The sequence below is a fragment of the Peromyscus eremicus genome, chromosome 16_21, assembly GCF_949786415.1.
Source record: "Peromyscus eremicus chromosome 16_21, PerEre_H2_v1, whole genome shotgun sequence".
In the NCBI taxonomy this organism is placed as follows: Eukaryota; Metazoa; Chordata; class Mammalia; order Rodentia; family Cricetidae; genus Peromyscus; species Peromyscus eremicus.
This window is the reverse complement of record NC_081432.1, coordinates 47,629,426-47,645,384: the sequence shown is the minus strand read 5'-3', so window position 1 is coordinate 47,645,384 and position 15,959 is coordinate 47,629,426. Positions and strand designations below refer to the sequence as shown.

The 15,959-nt window shown below is 38.4% G+C and overlaps 1 protein-coding gene across 1 annotated transcript in view; it reads right to left on the bottom strand.

Moving 5' to 3' along the window:
- Nucleotides 1-1,854: 1,854 nt before the first annotated feature.
- The window catches only part of Adgrb3 (adhesion G protein-coupled receptor B3), a 708,652-nt gene continuing 694,547 nt past the window's right edge, over nt 1,855-15,959 (bottom strand). Inside the window, exons 30-31 of the mRNA XM_059281371.1 lie at nt 8,583-8,687; nt 1,855-2,619 (exon numbers count right to left, since the gene is read on the bottom strand). Coding sequence (XP_059137354.1) covers nt 2,431-2,619; nt 8,583-8,687 — 294 coding nt within the window. The 3' untranslated portion in view covers nt 1,855-2,430. The remainder of the gene's footprint in view (nt 2,620-8,582; nt 8,688-15,959) is intronic.

The following is a 15,959-nucleotide window of genomic DNA, read 5'->3' as shown; positions in this document are numbered from 1 at the left end:
GTTCAAGGGCACAAAGAGCCTGGAGGGTTCTGAGTACAAATCAGCTGGAAAGGAAGTGTCCGAGACTGGATGGGAGTCCCCATCATAGGAGACAGCTGCAACTCAGCCTTGAAGGCGTGTGTGTGTGTGTGTGTGTGTGTGTGTGTGTGTGTGTGTACGCACACAGGTGTGGAAAAAAGTGGGACAGACTAGAATGAGGCTTCCTGAACTTCGCATTCCTAAGGACCTTTCAATCTGTATTTTTAAAATATGGATTAAAAAAACAAAAGCAGAGAAATCAACCATGCTGGTAACTTGGCATGCCTCCTAGCAAACCCAAACTTCCAGCCCCAGTTATTTTGGTAAGCAATTTCCGATTAACAGCCACGAAATACTGAATTACTAGAAATGTAAGGGTTTATTTTAGGATAGTAAATATTTAGAAGAAACATTAATGTATTGAACTTCTACGTTTTAAAACTTATTGAATTTATATTTTGAAACATCTGACTAATGCAGTTTTTCAAAAACTTTGAGGTTTTACAAATTGGAGTGAGTGACTTTCTATACAGTTGCATTCATAGCTATAGGTTTCTGAGATGGAGGAGCAGAGAACTATGAGTCTTAATGCATGTGCACACACACAAAGAGACACGTGTGTGTACATATGTAAGAGAGAGATGTAGGGTGGGATAAAAAGGAGGAGAAAGAGTCAGAGAAGGGGAAGATTTATCAAATATTCCTTCTCACCAAAAAAAGTCATCTTATAAATTCAATAGACTCTACAATTATATCATAATTAGCATTTAATTTATTGAAAAAATCTTTATGTTATACTCCTTTTTTGCATAATGATACCACTTTTATCTTTAAAATCTGATTAAAAATATACTTTCAACACCTTGACACTGAGAACATTTTCAGCGTGGGACAGGGGTTCTGCCTGAGCTGTGTGGTTAAGGCTCCAGCTCAGAGGCGCACTTGAAGACTGAAGCACCATTGTCTCTCCCTCGCAACCTAAGTACCAGGGTCCCCCAGGGTCCCTCAAGGTCGCCAAGGTTGCTAGGAGAAGGAACTGATCTACATGAGTTCCAAACACAGACCACACAGCTCAGGTGTAACTGAAAGCTAATCAAATTAAGCATTCGAGGACATTTAAGGATACCCCTCATCTTCTTCCCATTACCTTCAATGCTTCGGACTGCAAGATACATTCTCTAGCCACCCAAAGGCCCTGGCAATTGCCGAATTCCTTCTTGAACATGTGTCTGAGCAAGCAAGAGGTATCTCACTATGAGAGAGGGCATTGGGCCCTGCTTGTGCAACTGGCTAATCCTGGGCTTCTTACTTTCAAACCAGAGACAATTACATCCACTCTCCTTCTCCTTCTGCTGGAGTGTATGCAGACTGGATATTTAAGGTCCCGAAGAAGTTCGTTGATGCTTATGTTATAAAGAACTCCAGTAGAAATGGTTTTCTGTGAAACATTCAACAAACTGAATCACCTCATACATTTTCCCTGTATCATTCTCTGTTTAGTAAACTACTGTTTTATGCCACTTGTCATGTTGCCAGAAGACAGAAAAGAACATAACGTTATAAAGAGGATGATGGTCGCAGATTTCTGACAAGCCCCATTTACATGGTACATTGTTCCAAGGGGTGTCTAAGTAGGAAATACAGAAGCACTATGCAAACCTGTCATTACATTGAGAAATCATTAAGCTCAAAGGAGTAATAATGGTATGCTGTTAAAACTCTGAATACATTTTCAGTGTCGGTATTGAAAAAGAAAACTTTATAAATATGTAAATTCCTGTTCAACAAATCCAAAATAAAATGCACTAAAAAACTGATATGTAGACAAAAGTTTATTTACACCATACAACATTTTAAATATTTTATACACAGCTGCAGCAGAGAAAGCTACTCAGAGCCTTCTAGAGAAAACTGCAATAATAAAGATGTGAAATATATTATTCATATAAAAGTGAGATTATTACTTTATTGCATTTAAAGCAATGAAGAATGTAGCTCAACAAACATTCATTTAATGACAAAAACTTTGCTTTTATATTATAAAGTAAAAAGTGTAGTAATGGCCAAACAGACTGTTATAAACTTTAAAAACTGCATAAATATATACATTGTGCTTCATGGTGAAGTTTTCTGAAAACTAAACCACATGAAGCTGTTACAACATGAATCGTTGCTTGAGGTTTATCTAGAAAGATTACCTTCAAATCCATTCCACGGGTACTTACAACACGGGGTGGTGAGAACTGTACACTAGCCTGACCAGTGAGAAATTACCATATGCAAACACTGATGTTGGCACAGGAAGGTCCTGACAGAGAAAAGTCACACTGTCCAGGTGGAAATGTCAGGCTTCCCCAATCTCAGTTTCACTGTCAAATGATCGTGTCTCCACCTCAGTTCGCTTTGATTGTGTTACACTTCTGTTTGAAAGTCACCCTCTTGCACATCCAGAGGCAAATTCAGACATTTCTCCCACTCTGCAGGCCTCAGCTCCAAAGCATCCTTCGCCTCTGTGTCTAAGACATTGATTGTGGTGTAATGTTGGTATTCGCTGGGGGCTTTGAAAGTGTCCCATGGGTTCTTGTTTGCTGCTGGGTTTTCCTGTGGAGGAGGAGAACAAAGCTGTTTAGTTGATGATTAGTATTATTGCTTGCTGATGCTCCCAGGAAGAGAGTATACAGTTTACAGGATTCAGGGATGATTGAAAATTGAGGGTAGCTGCAAAGGGTATTTTCAATTCAAATTTTCTTTCATGGGCCAAAGTGAAGAACATACTTTCTAAGTTGTCATAGAGATTTCAGGAATTGAAAGATGTGAACAGTAACGTGGAAGGCAAAGCAGATGATATATCTGAATGTCATTATGACTGTTCAAAGAAATATGAAGTCATTGATAAGATAAAGTGTAGAAAATCTAAAGATTGTGGCAGAAATTTTAGCAAAGTAAACAAATCTGAATTTAGTTCTCAGGATATCCTGTTTAACGCCAAATAGTCATTCAACTTAGTAGTAGTTCACTAAAAAAATGAAGTCTTTTTTCTCCTTCAAGAAATTAGCATATTTTAATATTCATATGTTGCTATATTCTCTTGCTTTGTGTTTTTTGGATGTTTGCTTTCCATGATACTCTATGTGGTTGAGTGACATACCCATCATCCTTCCTTTTAAAGGTCACAGCTGTATGGACAATGTATCCAGCAATACTGGGGAACATTTCAACATGTGTATACCCACTGATCCACACTAAACAAGTTTTAGTGTGCATGCCTTCACAGCTGCCATCTTGTAGAGCTCAGTAAGTAAATGAATCGACTCCCGCAGCAATGCCTTCATCTGATAGTCTAAGATTTGCTAGTGAATTTGATTCATTTTAAACCAATGCCATTTAAATATTTGTGTAAGTGGGGGAATTTGAATGGCACAGAATAAGCCAAATATCATCAAAGAATGAGATGGAAATCATGACTGAAAACTCCTTAGAAGAAGATTAAACCCAAACACTGAAACAACCAGCAGTTAATCTGAAGGAAGCCAAATTAAGTAGAGTATTGATTAAAGCTGAATTTATTTAATGTTGCAAGAGGAAATGTCAAGTGAGGGTTGTCATTTTTACACCAGTCCAGGTTTTAATTGGATACAGGACTGCATTTAAATTTATCATTATTCATGAGAGACAACTGAACTTGGCTTCACTAAACAATTTCCATACCCCCGGTTCCTTTCCAGCTCTTTTTAGTTTCCATTAGCCCTTGAATTCATTCTCCAAGATTACTAAGATCGTTTAAAATTGTGTTCTCATTCTTTGTTTATAGGAGACTCTGATTAATAAAAATACTCTGGTTGTCATAAATGTCTTAGCCTCCTCCCTGAATCTGGTCTTCAATTCATTATGATCAATTACTAAGCGGAACACAAAAATTGTTACTTGTTTTTTATATTGGTTCCACTCAGTACTTCAAACCTCATATCAAGGTATAAACAAGCAAAACAGTCTATAGAAATCATTATATCTATATATTAAACCCTAAAATTCTGAGTACATTAGATGTTTTCGGGAATTACTCTTATTATGAGGAAATCAAAGAAAAATAACCAATAGTAGAGACCTAATGAAGAGTGAACTTTTAGGATAGGTGAAGGAGATTATTCAGCTTTACATACTAAAAATGTCATGCCTCAGCCCTCCTTTCTTCTTGCTCTGTTTCCTTCAACCAGTACTCTTTACCAGCTGCTTTTGCCTGCCTATTGTATTAGGTCCAAAGGAGAAAACAATAAATCCCATCTGGAAATGCAGAACGGTCCACTAGGGAACCTAAGATTAAAAGTCTGATACACATAAGTCCACATACCAGTTCCTCCCGCAATATGAATGTGACCTTGAGCCATGTATTCATTCTACCTAAACCCTAATTTGAATACTTGCACAACAGAGATAGGCTTTGTATTGTGTGGCAAAGATGTCAATGCCATGTGTCAATCAATACCTTCTTTGTGTACTTGAAAACAGTTTAAGTGTCAGTGAGGAATTAAACCCATGTTTATTATTTAATAAGTATATTTATTATGGAAGGTGATTATAATCAAATGAAAGTTAAATACTTTGAGTTCATGTATATTAATTTCACAAAGGAACGGTTCTGTTAAGCAAATGATGTATGTTGATCATAATTTCTCCTTCTATGATCTTCTTGTTTTACCCCCTTCCTCCTTGTCTATTTCACATCTGTGTTCCAGTAAAAGTGATACAGGAGGTCAAAGGGAAGTACAGGGGTGGCTTATTTGTGTGAAGCACATCATCCTTTCCTAGAACAGTGGCATTCAATATGGCACAGAAAGGTAGGGTTGGTAGGAATATATGTGTGGTTGAGGCTGGGTGGTTGTACAGGATATCAAAATTCGGACTGCTGAGATGGCAAACCATGGTAACAGTCATTTTTATTAATTCTAATTGGCATGAGAAAGAAAGGAGCAGAAACAAAAACATGCAAATGATGAACAGAGCCAGAGTATGAGGGTCTTGGAATAGCAAATTCCTCAACTTGGAATTTATTTTGTAGGCAGAAGCAAATAGTTGAAAGTCTGGAGGTGCTGTGGGGCCCTGAACAACCAACCATCAAAGGAAAGATTCATTGCTATGGATTCTGCCACAGCAAGTCCAGAGTGAACCCATCTATTTTAGACAAGAACACTGTTTAAAAGAGATTTCTGGGACTATTCAGTGTGTTGGGAAATCTAATAATATCAACTCTGACAGGAATTCAAAATGCTAGTTCTTTTGCTGTTAAGTTTGGAACAGATGGAACCCCTCACCCTTTTAAAAAATATGTTAATGGTCAAGCACTTGAACAAAAATCGCCAAGTTTAAGCATTGGCAAACTATCTAGCTAACAATTGCATAGTGTTATTTTTCAGTGTATAATCAATTGAATTTCTGGGACGTCCAGTATTCATTTGTAATTGGCTTTCTTACTCACTTCTGTTATTATCCTAAGGCACTCCCAGCTTGACCCTGTTCTCATTCATGCATTTGTGGTAGTCCCTTCAACAGGTATGTCCTTCCATGTGGAATGGTTGCAGGACCCAGCTACAAGCAGGCAGTGAGTTAGTGGCCAGCGGACAGGGCCAGTGCCCACAAGCTGCTCATCTTCCTGTGTGTTGGGTCTGACAATGAGAGTAGTGTACAGACTCTCCTAAGAGAAAGAGCCTCATATATTCTGTGGCTCAAGTGAGTGATGAACTGTGAAACAGCTGAAAGGGATCATTGAATTCTACCGAGAGAGTTACATAGGCTGGGAAAGGCTTCAACGGAGGCCTGACTATAATGATATGAAATGATGTGACTTGTATCAGCTCCTGAGTTTACACCTCCATTGTTTGTCTTCTGAGTTCAAGTATAGGAGGAGGAGATAGTTTAATGGAGTGTTAAAAGTCTAGTAATTACAGGGCCATTGTAAGCCAACATACATAGAGCTTCCAAACACACTAATTTGGTTTTGGGACACATCAGTTAGGTGAATATGAGAATTCACAACCATCCCAAGCATGGCAGACTACTTGAAAATTCCTAATAGCTGATGGAGCCAGGAATGCCTTAAAGGTCCAGTAGGATTAAGTCCCTTCAACTCTTTTTCCTACTTTGTTCCTTCTTCATTACTGTCATCCTTTCTTTGCTTCCTTCATTTGCCAATCCTCTCATGTAGACAAAGCAAAAGAGAGGATGACTATTCTAAAAGATCATGCATCCCTAGAAGCTGCTTGGGGGAAAGAGATCTTGACTAAATTGTGAAACCACTCAGGGTAAAAGAGTTTCATCTTGGGGTCATCTAGAAGTGCCCATTGCTTCATGGGGTGTTGTATATATCTTCCTGCCTTGAAGTAAGAAAATGGACTAAATTATATTTTAGTGTCCTTTTGATTCCATCTGTTATTGTTCTGCATAATGCCTATCATTAGCAGTGGTGGGCAGCTGCTGACAAGTAGCAGGCCTCCCCTCAAGACAGAGAAACTGAATCTCCTAAAAATGTCTTTCTCTTCCCAATTACACAGTTTTTCATTAGCAAATGTATCCCTACAAGTTATGTGCCTAAATTAAGGATAATGAACTCATTTGCATGTTTATTATTAATCAGGGCTGAATAAAGGACCCTTTCTTTGTATTCTTGGATACCTGGGCCAATAGTCAAGCAGCAATAATGACTGTATCTTCCCCACTCCCCGATGGTAAATATTTATAATTCTCCTCTGGAAAAGGTGCACTACCGCAGAGATGTGCTGTAATTAGTAGACTATTTCGGTTGTTAGGAAACGGAGACACAGACATTTGTGCCATTAATGATTTAATACCCAGACCAGTTGTTGTCGTAATTTACACAACAAGGGGAAATTACAATCATATTATAGCAGCTAGTCAGCTGTAGCTGTTACATAAGCCTTTCAGACTTGTAAACACAACCTCTACTTAAAAAAAAAAAATGATGTTCTGATGTTTCTTCATTTTATTTTCATGTTAGCTTTCAATATTCTGAAATGAGCAGCTAATGCCTTTAGGTCTAATCTCAGTGGTGTTGTTCTCATTTGCTGATAGCTGAAAATTGATGATTTAATATTTGGAGAAGTAGATGAGAAGGAATCACTCACAAAACACAAAGTGTCCGCGTCTTCAATATATCTAGTATTGTGTTAGAGATGTTAAAAATGGACTGAGCTATTATTGCTGTGAAATAAATCCATACTTGCCATTTACCAGTAACTTACCATGACCAGGAATGTGTAAGTACAGAGAGGAATGAAGGAAAAATATGAGGATATCTGTGTTTCATCCTTTAGCTTTTCATGCACTAATTTCCTTAGACAGTTGGCTAAGATTAAGACTCATAAGATACATGTGGAAGAATCAATAGAAGATGATCAAACACCATGTTACTCATATATATTGAGAATAGAAATAATATAGGTATAAGTAATATACATTACATCTTTCATCTATCTATACACCTCTACCATTTTATCTATTATCTCTATCTATCTATCTATCATCTGTCTATCAATCATCTATCTATTATCTATCTATCTATCATCTATCTATTATCTATCTACCTATCTATCTATACATTGATCATTTATCTATTACTGTTTGGTAAAGAACTACCCAGGGGTTGCATTACCCCCCTTGAACACCACATGTGAGCTGAAGAGCTGGTGGGAAGCAGCAGACCCCAGTCTACACCAGCATCCTCACCTTTGCTTTTGGAATGTTGCAAGGGCTGAAGCCAGTACATACCATCCATTGCCACTTTCTGCGTCCCATGTAAGGAGAGGAAGTCGAGCTTTAGGAGCAAAGACCTGCAAGACTTGCTCAAGCTCAGGTAGTCAAATTCCTAGAGTCCTGGCAGAGTACACTTACCAGTGGTGATGAAGCCTTCTCTGAAGCGATGACTGTGCCGTGCCCTGAGTCACGGCGCAGAGTTAATTTCATGGAGTCCTATACTAGGATGGCAGTGGTATGAATGAATGAGGAGGAAATGGTTACAACCAACAACCCAAGTTCCTGATGCTGGCCTTTATCCAAAACTCGCATCCCTAAACAATTGGGTCTTCTGGGGATAAAATTGTACTATTCTGGTTTAGCTTTCTTATTTATACCAATATTATCTTTTGTGGCCTTAAAATGGCAGGCATCAGAAAAACAATGGGAAAATTTTGCAAACTTTTTGGAGATTTGAACTGAATTTTAACGGGTCGGAAAATGGCCATATGAAACCAACTTGTTTTTGATATATACCTAATCCTAATTAAAGTTTATCAGGGAAGACCTTTGAAAGTAGAATGATACACCTAAAGAATCTTGTCATTCCTAGTAAGTCTTTTGGTGACCTTTCCCAAGTGCATTTTGGGATTGTTAATGTTCCTGTGTGCACTAGCTTTTTTTTTTTTTTTTTTTTTTTTTTTTTTTTTTTGCTTTTTTGTTTTGTTTGTTCTTTAGTTGTCCTGGAGGGTAAGGGTTACAGCAGGCCTCACATGTGGCCCAGCTTGACGTGGAGCACTGCGGATGCAGAATATACTCACCATACTGCTTGTATTTGGTATGTCCCGAAATCTGTCCAAAGTCTGAAACTTCTGATTTAGTTCCTGAAACAATTCCATGTGCCTCTTCCTTGTGTGCATGACCTTCTGCAAGAGAGAACAGGGTGGCTCTCATTCCTAATTTGACTCACATGTTCTTAAAAGCTGTTTAATACTAAGGGAAACTAAGTCAGGCAGGAGCCAGTAGTCCCCAAAGATACCACATATGCAAATGACATGTCCCAGATCCTTTTTCCTATTCTTATTTCTTTCTGAAAAAGAAGAAGGGACTTTTTCTCTCCTCTCACAAGATTATAAAAAAGTAACTTTCTTCTTCTGATGGGTGCATTAAAACACAGCCATCATTCCTGTGTAAGATTTTCATCCTTTAAAAGCTAAGTCTGTTCTGCAAAAATTGTTGCAGTAATTTAAAAATGTTAAAAATTTGGACTTGGTAAAGCATGTGAGCCCTTGATGTTTGTCATGGGAAATATTGCTTCTTTATGTCTTACTTCTATAAACAGTACAAACGGAGCTCACTGTACTAAAGGGGGAACACAATCCCAGGTCCTGCCATTAATGCTGACTCAGAGCTCTAAAGAGCCTGGAAGATGTGTGGGACTAAGACCTTGCACTCTCCATGTGGATAAAACTGCGGAGATTTGCAGAAGGGAAATCTGGCCCATAGGTTTCATATACTTGTTTACCAGATGGTGCAGAATCTTAGCAGTCACGGCTTGGAGCACACATTGTGTGGCGGATGAGCTATTAAAATCACAGGTACAAGTATATTAATTCCTCTCCTCTCGAGTTACATGCATTTCTCTCAATTTCATTATAACCCAACAATGGGCTTGTAAGTAAAAATGATCTTGGGGCATTTGGGGCATTTGAATATTTTCCTATTATAAAGCTTTTAAAGGACACTAGTAGAAAAGTCAGAGAATAAACTCTCCATATTTACAAGTGCCTTCTGTGGTGACGTTGATTTTCGAAAGTTATGAATCAGCATTTTGGTCATTCTCCAGGACTCTGGTGTAGTGTTTAAGAGTTCACAGTATTTTCAAACCTACACATCCGAACACCATTTGCTTATGTGGTTTGAATGAGGCTATTAGATTGATGTCTGGGCTCTGATTTGAACTTTTGGCCCACTGTCTTAGTTAGCAAACATTTTCAGACGTGAGGATTTGTTGAGAAAAATAAATATATCTTTTGGGGAAAGACTGGTAACACCTCATTTTTTTTTTCTAAATAGATGCTTACAAAGAGGACAAACGGGGAGAAGGACAAACGGAAAGTTAAACTGAATCTTTTAACATATTGCCAAAGCTGATCGTCTCCTCTGCAGACCTGAGTCTCCTAACTCCGTGAGCAGTGTCTTGGTAATTCACTGTGAGGGTCATGTGTTTCGCTTTTCCACAGCCCTACATTCATGTGAGAGAATCCTGCCATTTTAAGTCATGCAGTAGCCAATTTCCATCTTGCTGCTGGAGCTCTAGGACTTGGCTGTTGAAGAATCAGGTGGTTGAGGATGAACACAGCAGCATGACTCATGATAGGGCATGAAACATAGCAAGCAATTACAGCGCCATTAACTTCCCATCAGTCTCAAAGAGAAGACATGAACAGTTTTGCGGGATTGAGCGAGAAACACCAGGCAAACATAATTTGACTAGTGATGGCTGATGGTGATTTATGAGAGTGAGGATTTGCATAAGCAACTCAGTGGAGGGATTCTGAGGACCATGGTAGCTAGCAAAGTAATTCAGTATACCCCGTGCTTGGTAGACAAATAGTTCTATGAAGTACTAGGTTCTAAGACAACTCATTAAATTACAGCCCTGTGACACACAGAATGCTTAAAAAGAAATCACATTTTCATAGCAATGAACATCACCGCACAGTCATTTCCTTTTGTGTGGGGTGACGTCACACCATCATCATTTCACTCAGCACATTTCACTGCATCATTTAATGCATTCTTATGAACACCTCACATTGTGCTAAATGCTAGAGGACCACTGGTGAAAAGAATCTGGCTAAATTACTGCTTCCTGTCTGTTCAAAGTCTAATGGAGAATACCAGAATTAATTGCATTGTAATTCAAATAAATGGAAATGTATAGCTGTGATTAAATACACGAGGATGTTAAATAAGTTAGGGGAAAACTATGGGAAATACAAATAAGACAATTGCCCAATCGTCACAAGTTCATATTTAAGTTAAAAATGATTAATTATGATTCTGATGGTCTATATTTTCTCTCTTCTTCCTTTTAGTTTGAATATCTGGTTTCTAGCTCTATTTTCAACTGTGCTCTTGAATTTCTTCCCCTTAGCAAAACCATCCCTCCTTAAAGAAAAGAAATGCATCCTCTGGAAATAGCCTGATACCAAAGGAACAACACTTTGGCTACAGGCATCGGATGATTATGTTTTTCAGGCAGCTCTGTTTATCCTTTACCCTGTGAGCTGATTTTACTGTGTTTTGGGTGAGCTCTCTAGTCCCACCTAGTTGGGAATGTCAATCAAATTTGCTACTCTTCCCCAGCCAAGAGCTAAATTAGTCCACATCTTTCCAACAGGAATCTTTTTGTTTGTGTTTGTGTTTTATTTAAAGTCTTGTCATGATTCTTGCAATCAAATACCTTTGTTCTACAAAGAATGTTTAAAAAGCAATGTCTATGTCAAACGTCTCATTGGGAAACTTGATACCTTAACAGACTGCGAGTTTTCTGGATACAGTCTGTTTGAATGAGCGGTACTTGATTCTGAATTTGATGGATTTGATTTAAAAAAAAATAGATTGGTTGGACACACTAAAAATATACAGTGGAAAATATAAAGTTATGGCGGCTGCCAGTGTTATATAAACAGAGATCATTTTGAAATATTTCACATAGTTCCATGAAAGGTATTCTAATAATAAAGCTAAAATATCCTGCAGTAAATATGGAGGCAAATGGTAATTTGGATGCTGAAATATAGAACCTTCCCTACTTGCAAACATTAGTTGCAAATATATTCTCTTGCCAGATCATCATTTTGAACTGAAATGGCCCCTGTGGCACTGCCAGGAACCACCACAGCAATAATAGCCCACATTCTGGAAGGGCTATCAACTACAGCTGTGGTGAACAGTTCCCATCCCTGACAGGCTCGGTTTGGCTTCCCCTGCGTAACTCCTCCTTCTTCATAGTCTCAAGTACGTCTTCCCTTCCTTCATTGAGAATGAGAGAGGTTCCCTCGATAAGAATGCTAGCTTTACACGTGAATGTCGACAGATTTCTATCCAGCAATGTTCTGGGCTGGAAACTTAGCCACACTTTCAGATTTTACAAAATATTAAGCGTTTCTTCCCCTTACCTGCTTCAGAAACTTTTCATTTGTGGCATTTATACTTTTGATGATCTGAGAGACCTAGGTAGACTTTTTCATGCTTCTAAAGTTTATCGGTCCATTTTGATGACTCTTCCCGGATCCTGGCTAACCTGAGGCTTTGTTCACTTCTTTATTTCTTTTATGACTTAAATATCCTGTTTCTCAAAGAAATCAACTTCTACGAAAAACTCAATTTAGACCTCGGTTTTCTAAAACTCTTAAAATGATGATAAAATTCTAACATGTATTTTCTATGTAAAAACACAAAATATAGTCTGTTTGGCAATATCTTCAGAATTCAGTTACTTTCATTATATTTCACTGCAAATACTATAGGAGTGTTTTGTAATAAAAATCAGTGCATAGTAATATTACTTTCCACTCAGATTAATATCATTTAACATTTTTTGAAAGAGTCATGAATCTCTGTCTCAAGATGACCACCAGGCTGACCACATGTATATGCTTTCCCAAGCTGCTTAATCCTTTATTTCTTCTTCATTTTTTATTAAATTCTTGGAGTATACTAAGTGTGATAGCTCTGGACCTGTGGAAATTCCATCCATTTCAAGTTTCATGGCCTGGAGCAGGAACTTGGGTTTCCCTGTAGCTGTAGCTTCAGGAATGAGGCAACCTTGTAGGACTCTCATGAAGATTTTACAAAGGATACAAAACATTTAACACTGGACCACACAGACAAGAGCCACTGAAGAGGAGGCAGCCATTGCTGTATTTCTAAAGCCTCCAGGTAACCCTGGTAGGCAGCAGCCATTCCCTCAACTTCATTGACTAGGACTGGGCTGAAGCTCGAGGAGGCAGTGGTAAGTGAGCTGAGTTTCCGAGTCAGCTCAGCACGTTGCTGTCTTAGGTGTATCTCAGGGATTCAGAAAGCATCCTGCTATAGACTGCTCAGGGTTTTAAATTATGCTCTTTTCAGATGGGAGAAAAGAGAGCTAGGAGGGGTTATGCACCTCTGTAGTAGCCCCTCACTCTCTAGATATTGAGTACCTGAAACTATTTTGCAGTACTACAATATTTCTAATGCTGGCACTCATGTTTTTTTTTTTCTCCCCTCTCAGGATAACTCCTAGACAATGATCTCTTTCTCTGTGCCTCCTCGACACCTAACACACTGTCTGGTAGTTAGTAGATGCTTAGTGAATGCTAACTGAATAAATGAAATGAATGGGGTAGCATAGGCATGTAAGCCCGAATCATAGAAAACCACTATAAATGTTATCTTCTCCTTCCATTAAAAACACTTCTCCATTGGAAGGAATATTTACTTTTAAATTTTTAAAATGATTTTTTTAAAGATTTATTTATTTATTATGTATACAGTGTTCTGTCTGCATATACACCAGCACACCAGAAAGGGGAACCATGCCAGAAGAGGGCACCAGATCTCATTAGGTGGTTGTGAGCCACCATGTGGTTGCTGGGAATGGAACTCAGGACCTCTGGAAGAGCAGCCAGTGCTCTTAACCTCTGAGTCATCTCTCCAGCCCCTTAAAATTATTTTAATATTGTGTGCACACATGTGTGTCTGAAGGAGGGTATGTGCATATGAGTACAGGTGCCTGATGAGGCCAGGAACTGGAGCTACAGGTTGTTGTGAGCCATCTCTTCAGCCCCAAGGAGCATTGGTGATAATGACTTTAGGCAGGAGTCCTGCCTTCTCAGTCTCATCCTGTTATGCATTCTCACCCCCTCCAAAAGTGGTTTTGAGGAACTGACAAGTAGATTTGCAATAAACTGGTGATTTTCACTTTCAAATTTAGAAGTGTGAACTACAGAGTTGTGTTTGAACTATAGAGAAAGAGTCTGAATTATAAAGAGAAGATGTACTAGTGTGTATGGATTCTTTAAGCTGATGGGAATTGTTAGGGAATGTCAGAAACTCTCCTAATTCAACTTAGAGCACAGGGCCTAGAGAACCTATGCTCACATGAATTAGAAACAAGTTCGGTAAATCACCATTTCCAGCCTTAGAAGTTTTATAGACCTAGACTGCCTGGACAAACCTACTGATAGGTTTGTTCATTAGCGCTCTGTACATTCATTCGTCTCTCTAGAGTGGCCTTTTGAAAATATCTTTAGAGAATGTAAGTATTCATATTGATAAAAAATATGTATGTTGAAGGGGTTAAGCTTAATTCTTAAAGTTATATTGCGAGTGGCTGGTGATTAAGGGGCCATACCAGGTCAGAGTGGATCAATACATCTACAAGACAGAGCTGGCATCCCCAGGAATTATGCCCACATCTGGGTCCCAATATGTTACGATTTGGATAAACATGCACTTTTGTTTTCAAATAAACTGTACAGAGGGTGAAAAAAAATGAGTTGTACATTTTGTCGGTGCTGCTTGGTTATCAATGCATCGTTTTAAAACAGTTTAAATTTAATCATATAGGAGACATGGATGCAGTGTAGGATTAAATTGCTCGAACTGCAAGCCCTATTTGCTTAGTGGATTGTATCTACTGTAGAGGGTTGAGGACAAAGCAGGAAGGAACCTGTCTTGACTAAGTCATTTCTCTGAAATAGTATGCCTTGTATTTAGAAATTAACATAAACTATGTGTTATAGCTTAGCCTTATTTCTGGTGATATCAAATTATTTTAAATGTCTTTCTCTTACTTAACCACGTGCCTGTAATTCTTCCAATAAAAGTCAATCCCTGTGAAGAATGGTTCCATTATCCATCATCTTGGTCTGCCCTCACACATTGCTCATGACCATTAAATGAAATTCAGTGAGAAGCATGGATCTGGTGGCTATGTGGGGTTTCTCTGAACTTTCAGAGAAACATTCTAAGATACTTTAAAGGGTACATGATTCCAGTGGAAGAATGAAACAAGGTTTATGTCTGTGTTTTGGGAAGAAAAGATTTTTTTAAAAAAAACCCTCTCTATATGTTTTTAACATGGAACAGATACTGTTATTCATTACAGTTTCATAACGGTTATTTGTAATTGTGTTTCCAGGAATTCATTGAGCTTTGTCTCCATCAATATAAACAATTTTAGCTGCTTGATTCTTCGAATCACATTAGGCACCTTCATGCCAGCATCACACTGGCACTCATCCTAACCAGATATCCATTTTCTTCCTTGGTTCTGTTCTCCATGCATATAACAATGCAAGCCCATAACATAGTCATCTTTGTCCCACCTTTCCTTCCCACATTCAGTTACAGACCAGACTTCACAGATTCGCCCGTCACGGTCAGTCCTTCACTTCCTTCCTAGGTTAGCCACTTTAACTGATATTCCAACTTCTTGTTTTACCCGATCAATCTATCCCGAATATTACTAACATAGTTCACCTTTAAATTATTTGTCAGATGGTAACAAGTTACTTCCCATTAGTAAACAGACAAAAAGGCTAAACAAGGTTCAGTCAAACAGGCTTAGCAGTTTTTAGCGGCACGTTAGGCGAAAGCTTCTCCTGGGGGTGTAAGATTTTAAGTTACCCTGTGTGCGTTTTGTTTCCACTGACCCTTGTTTAAGTGAATTCTGACTCTTGTTTTGTGAATGTGCCACATTTTTGCAAGTCTCTGTGCTGTTACTTCCCCCTGGAATTTCAACCTGCTCTTTCCAGCCTTGGGTTATGTTTGATAGGCCCATCTGAGCAACCCAGAGTGGAAACCTTCCAAACGCCACCTCCACAGGTAGCTTGCTTCCTATACTCAAGTATTCCTTAACTCGCATATTGTTCAAAAGCTTTTTGTTAAAGCAAACACCATTGAAAGTCAACTGTTTAATTTTTAATCATTCATTCATTCATTCATTCATTCATTCCACAAAGAATCGTAATAAGTGTTCACTGTATATTGGGATCTCTGTTAGAAGCTGGAATACAAAATGGAAGACATTTTGTCACATAACATAGAAATAGCAGTATCATATTTTTCTGCATAATTTCCAGAGAGCAATCATTAGTCTTTCTCCACTTTCTAGGTAGGTAGTCTATCTTTTGGGCTATTTGTTC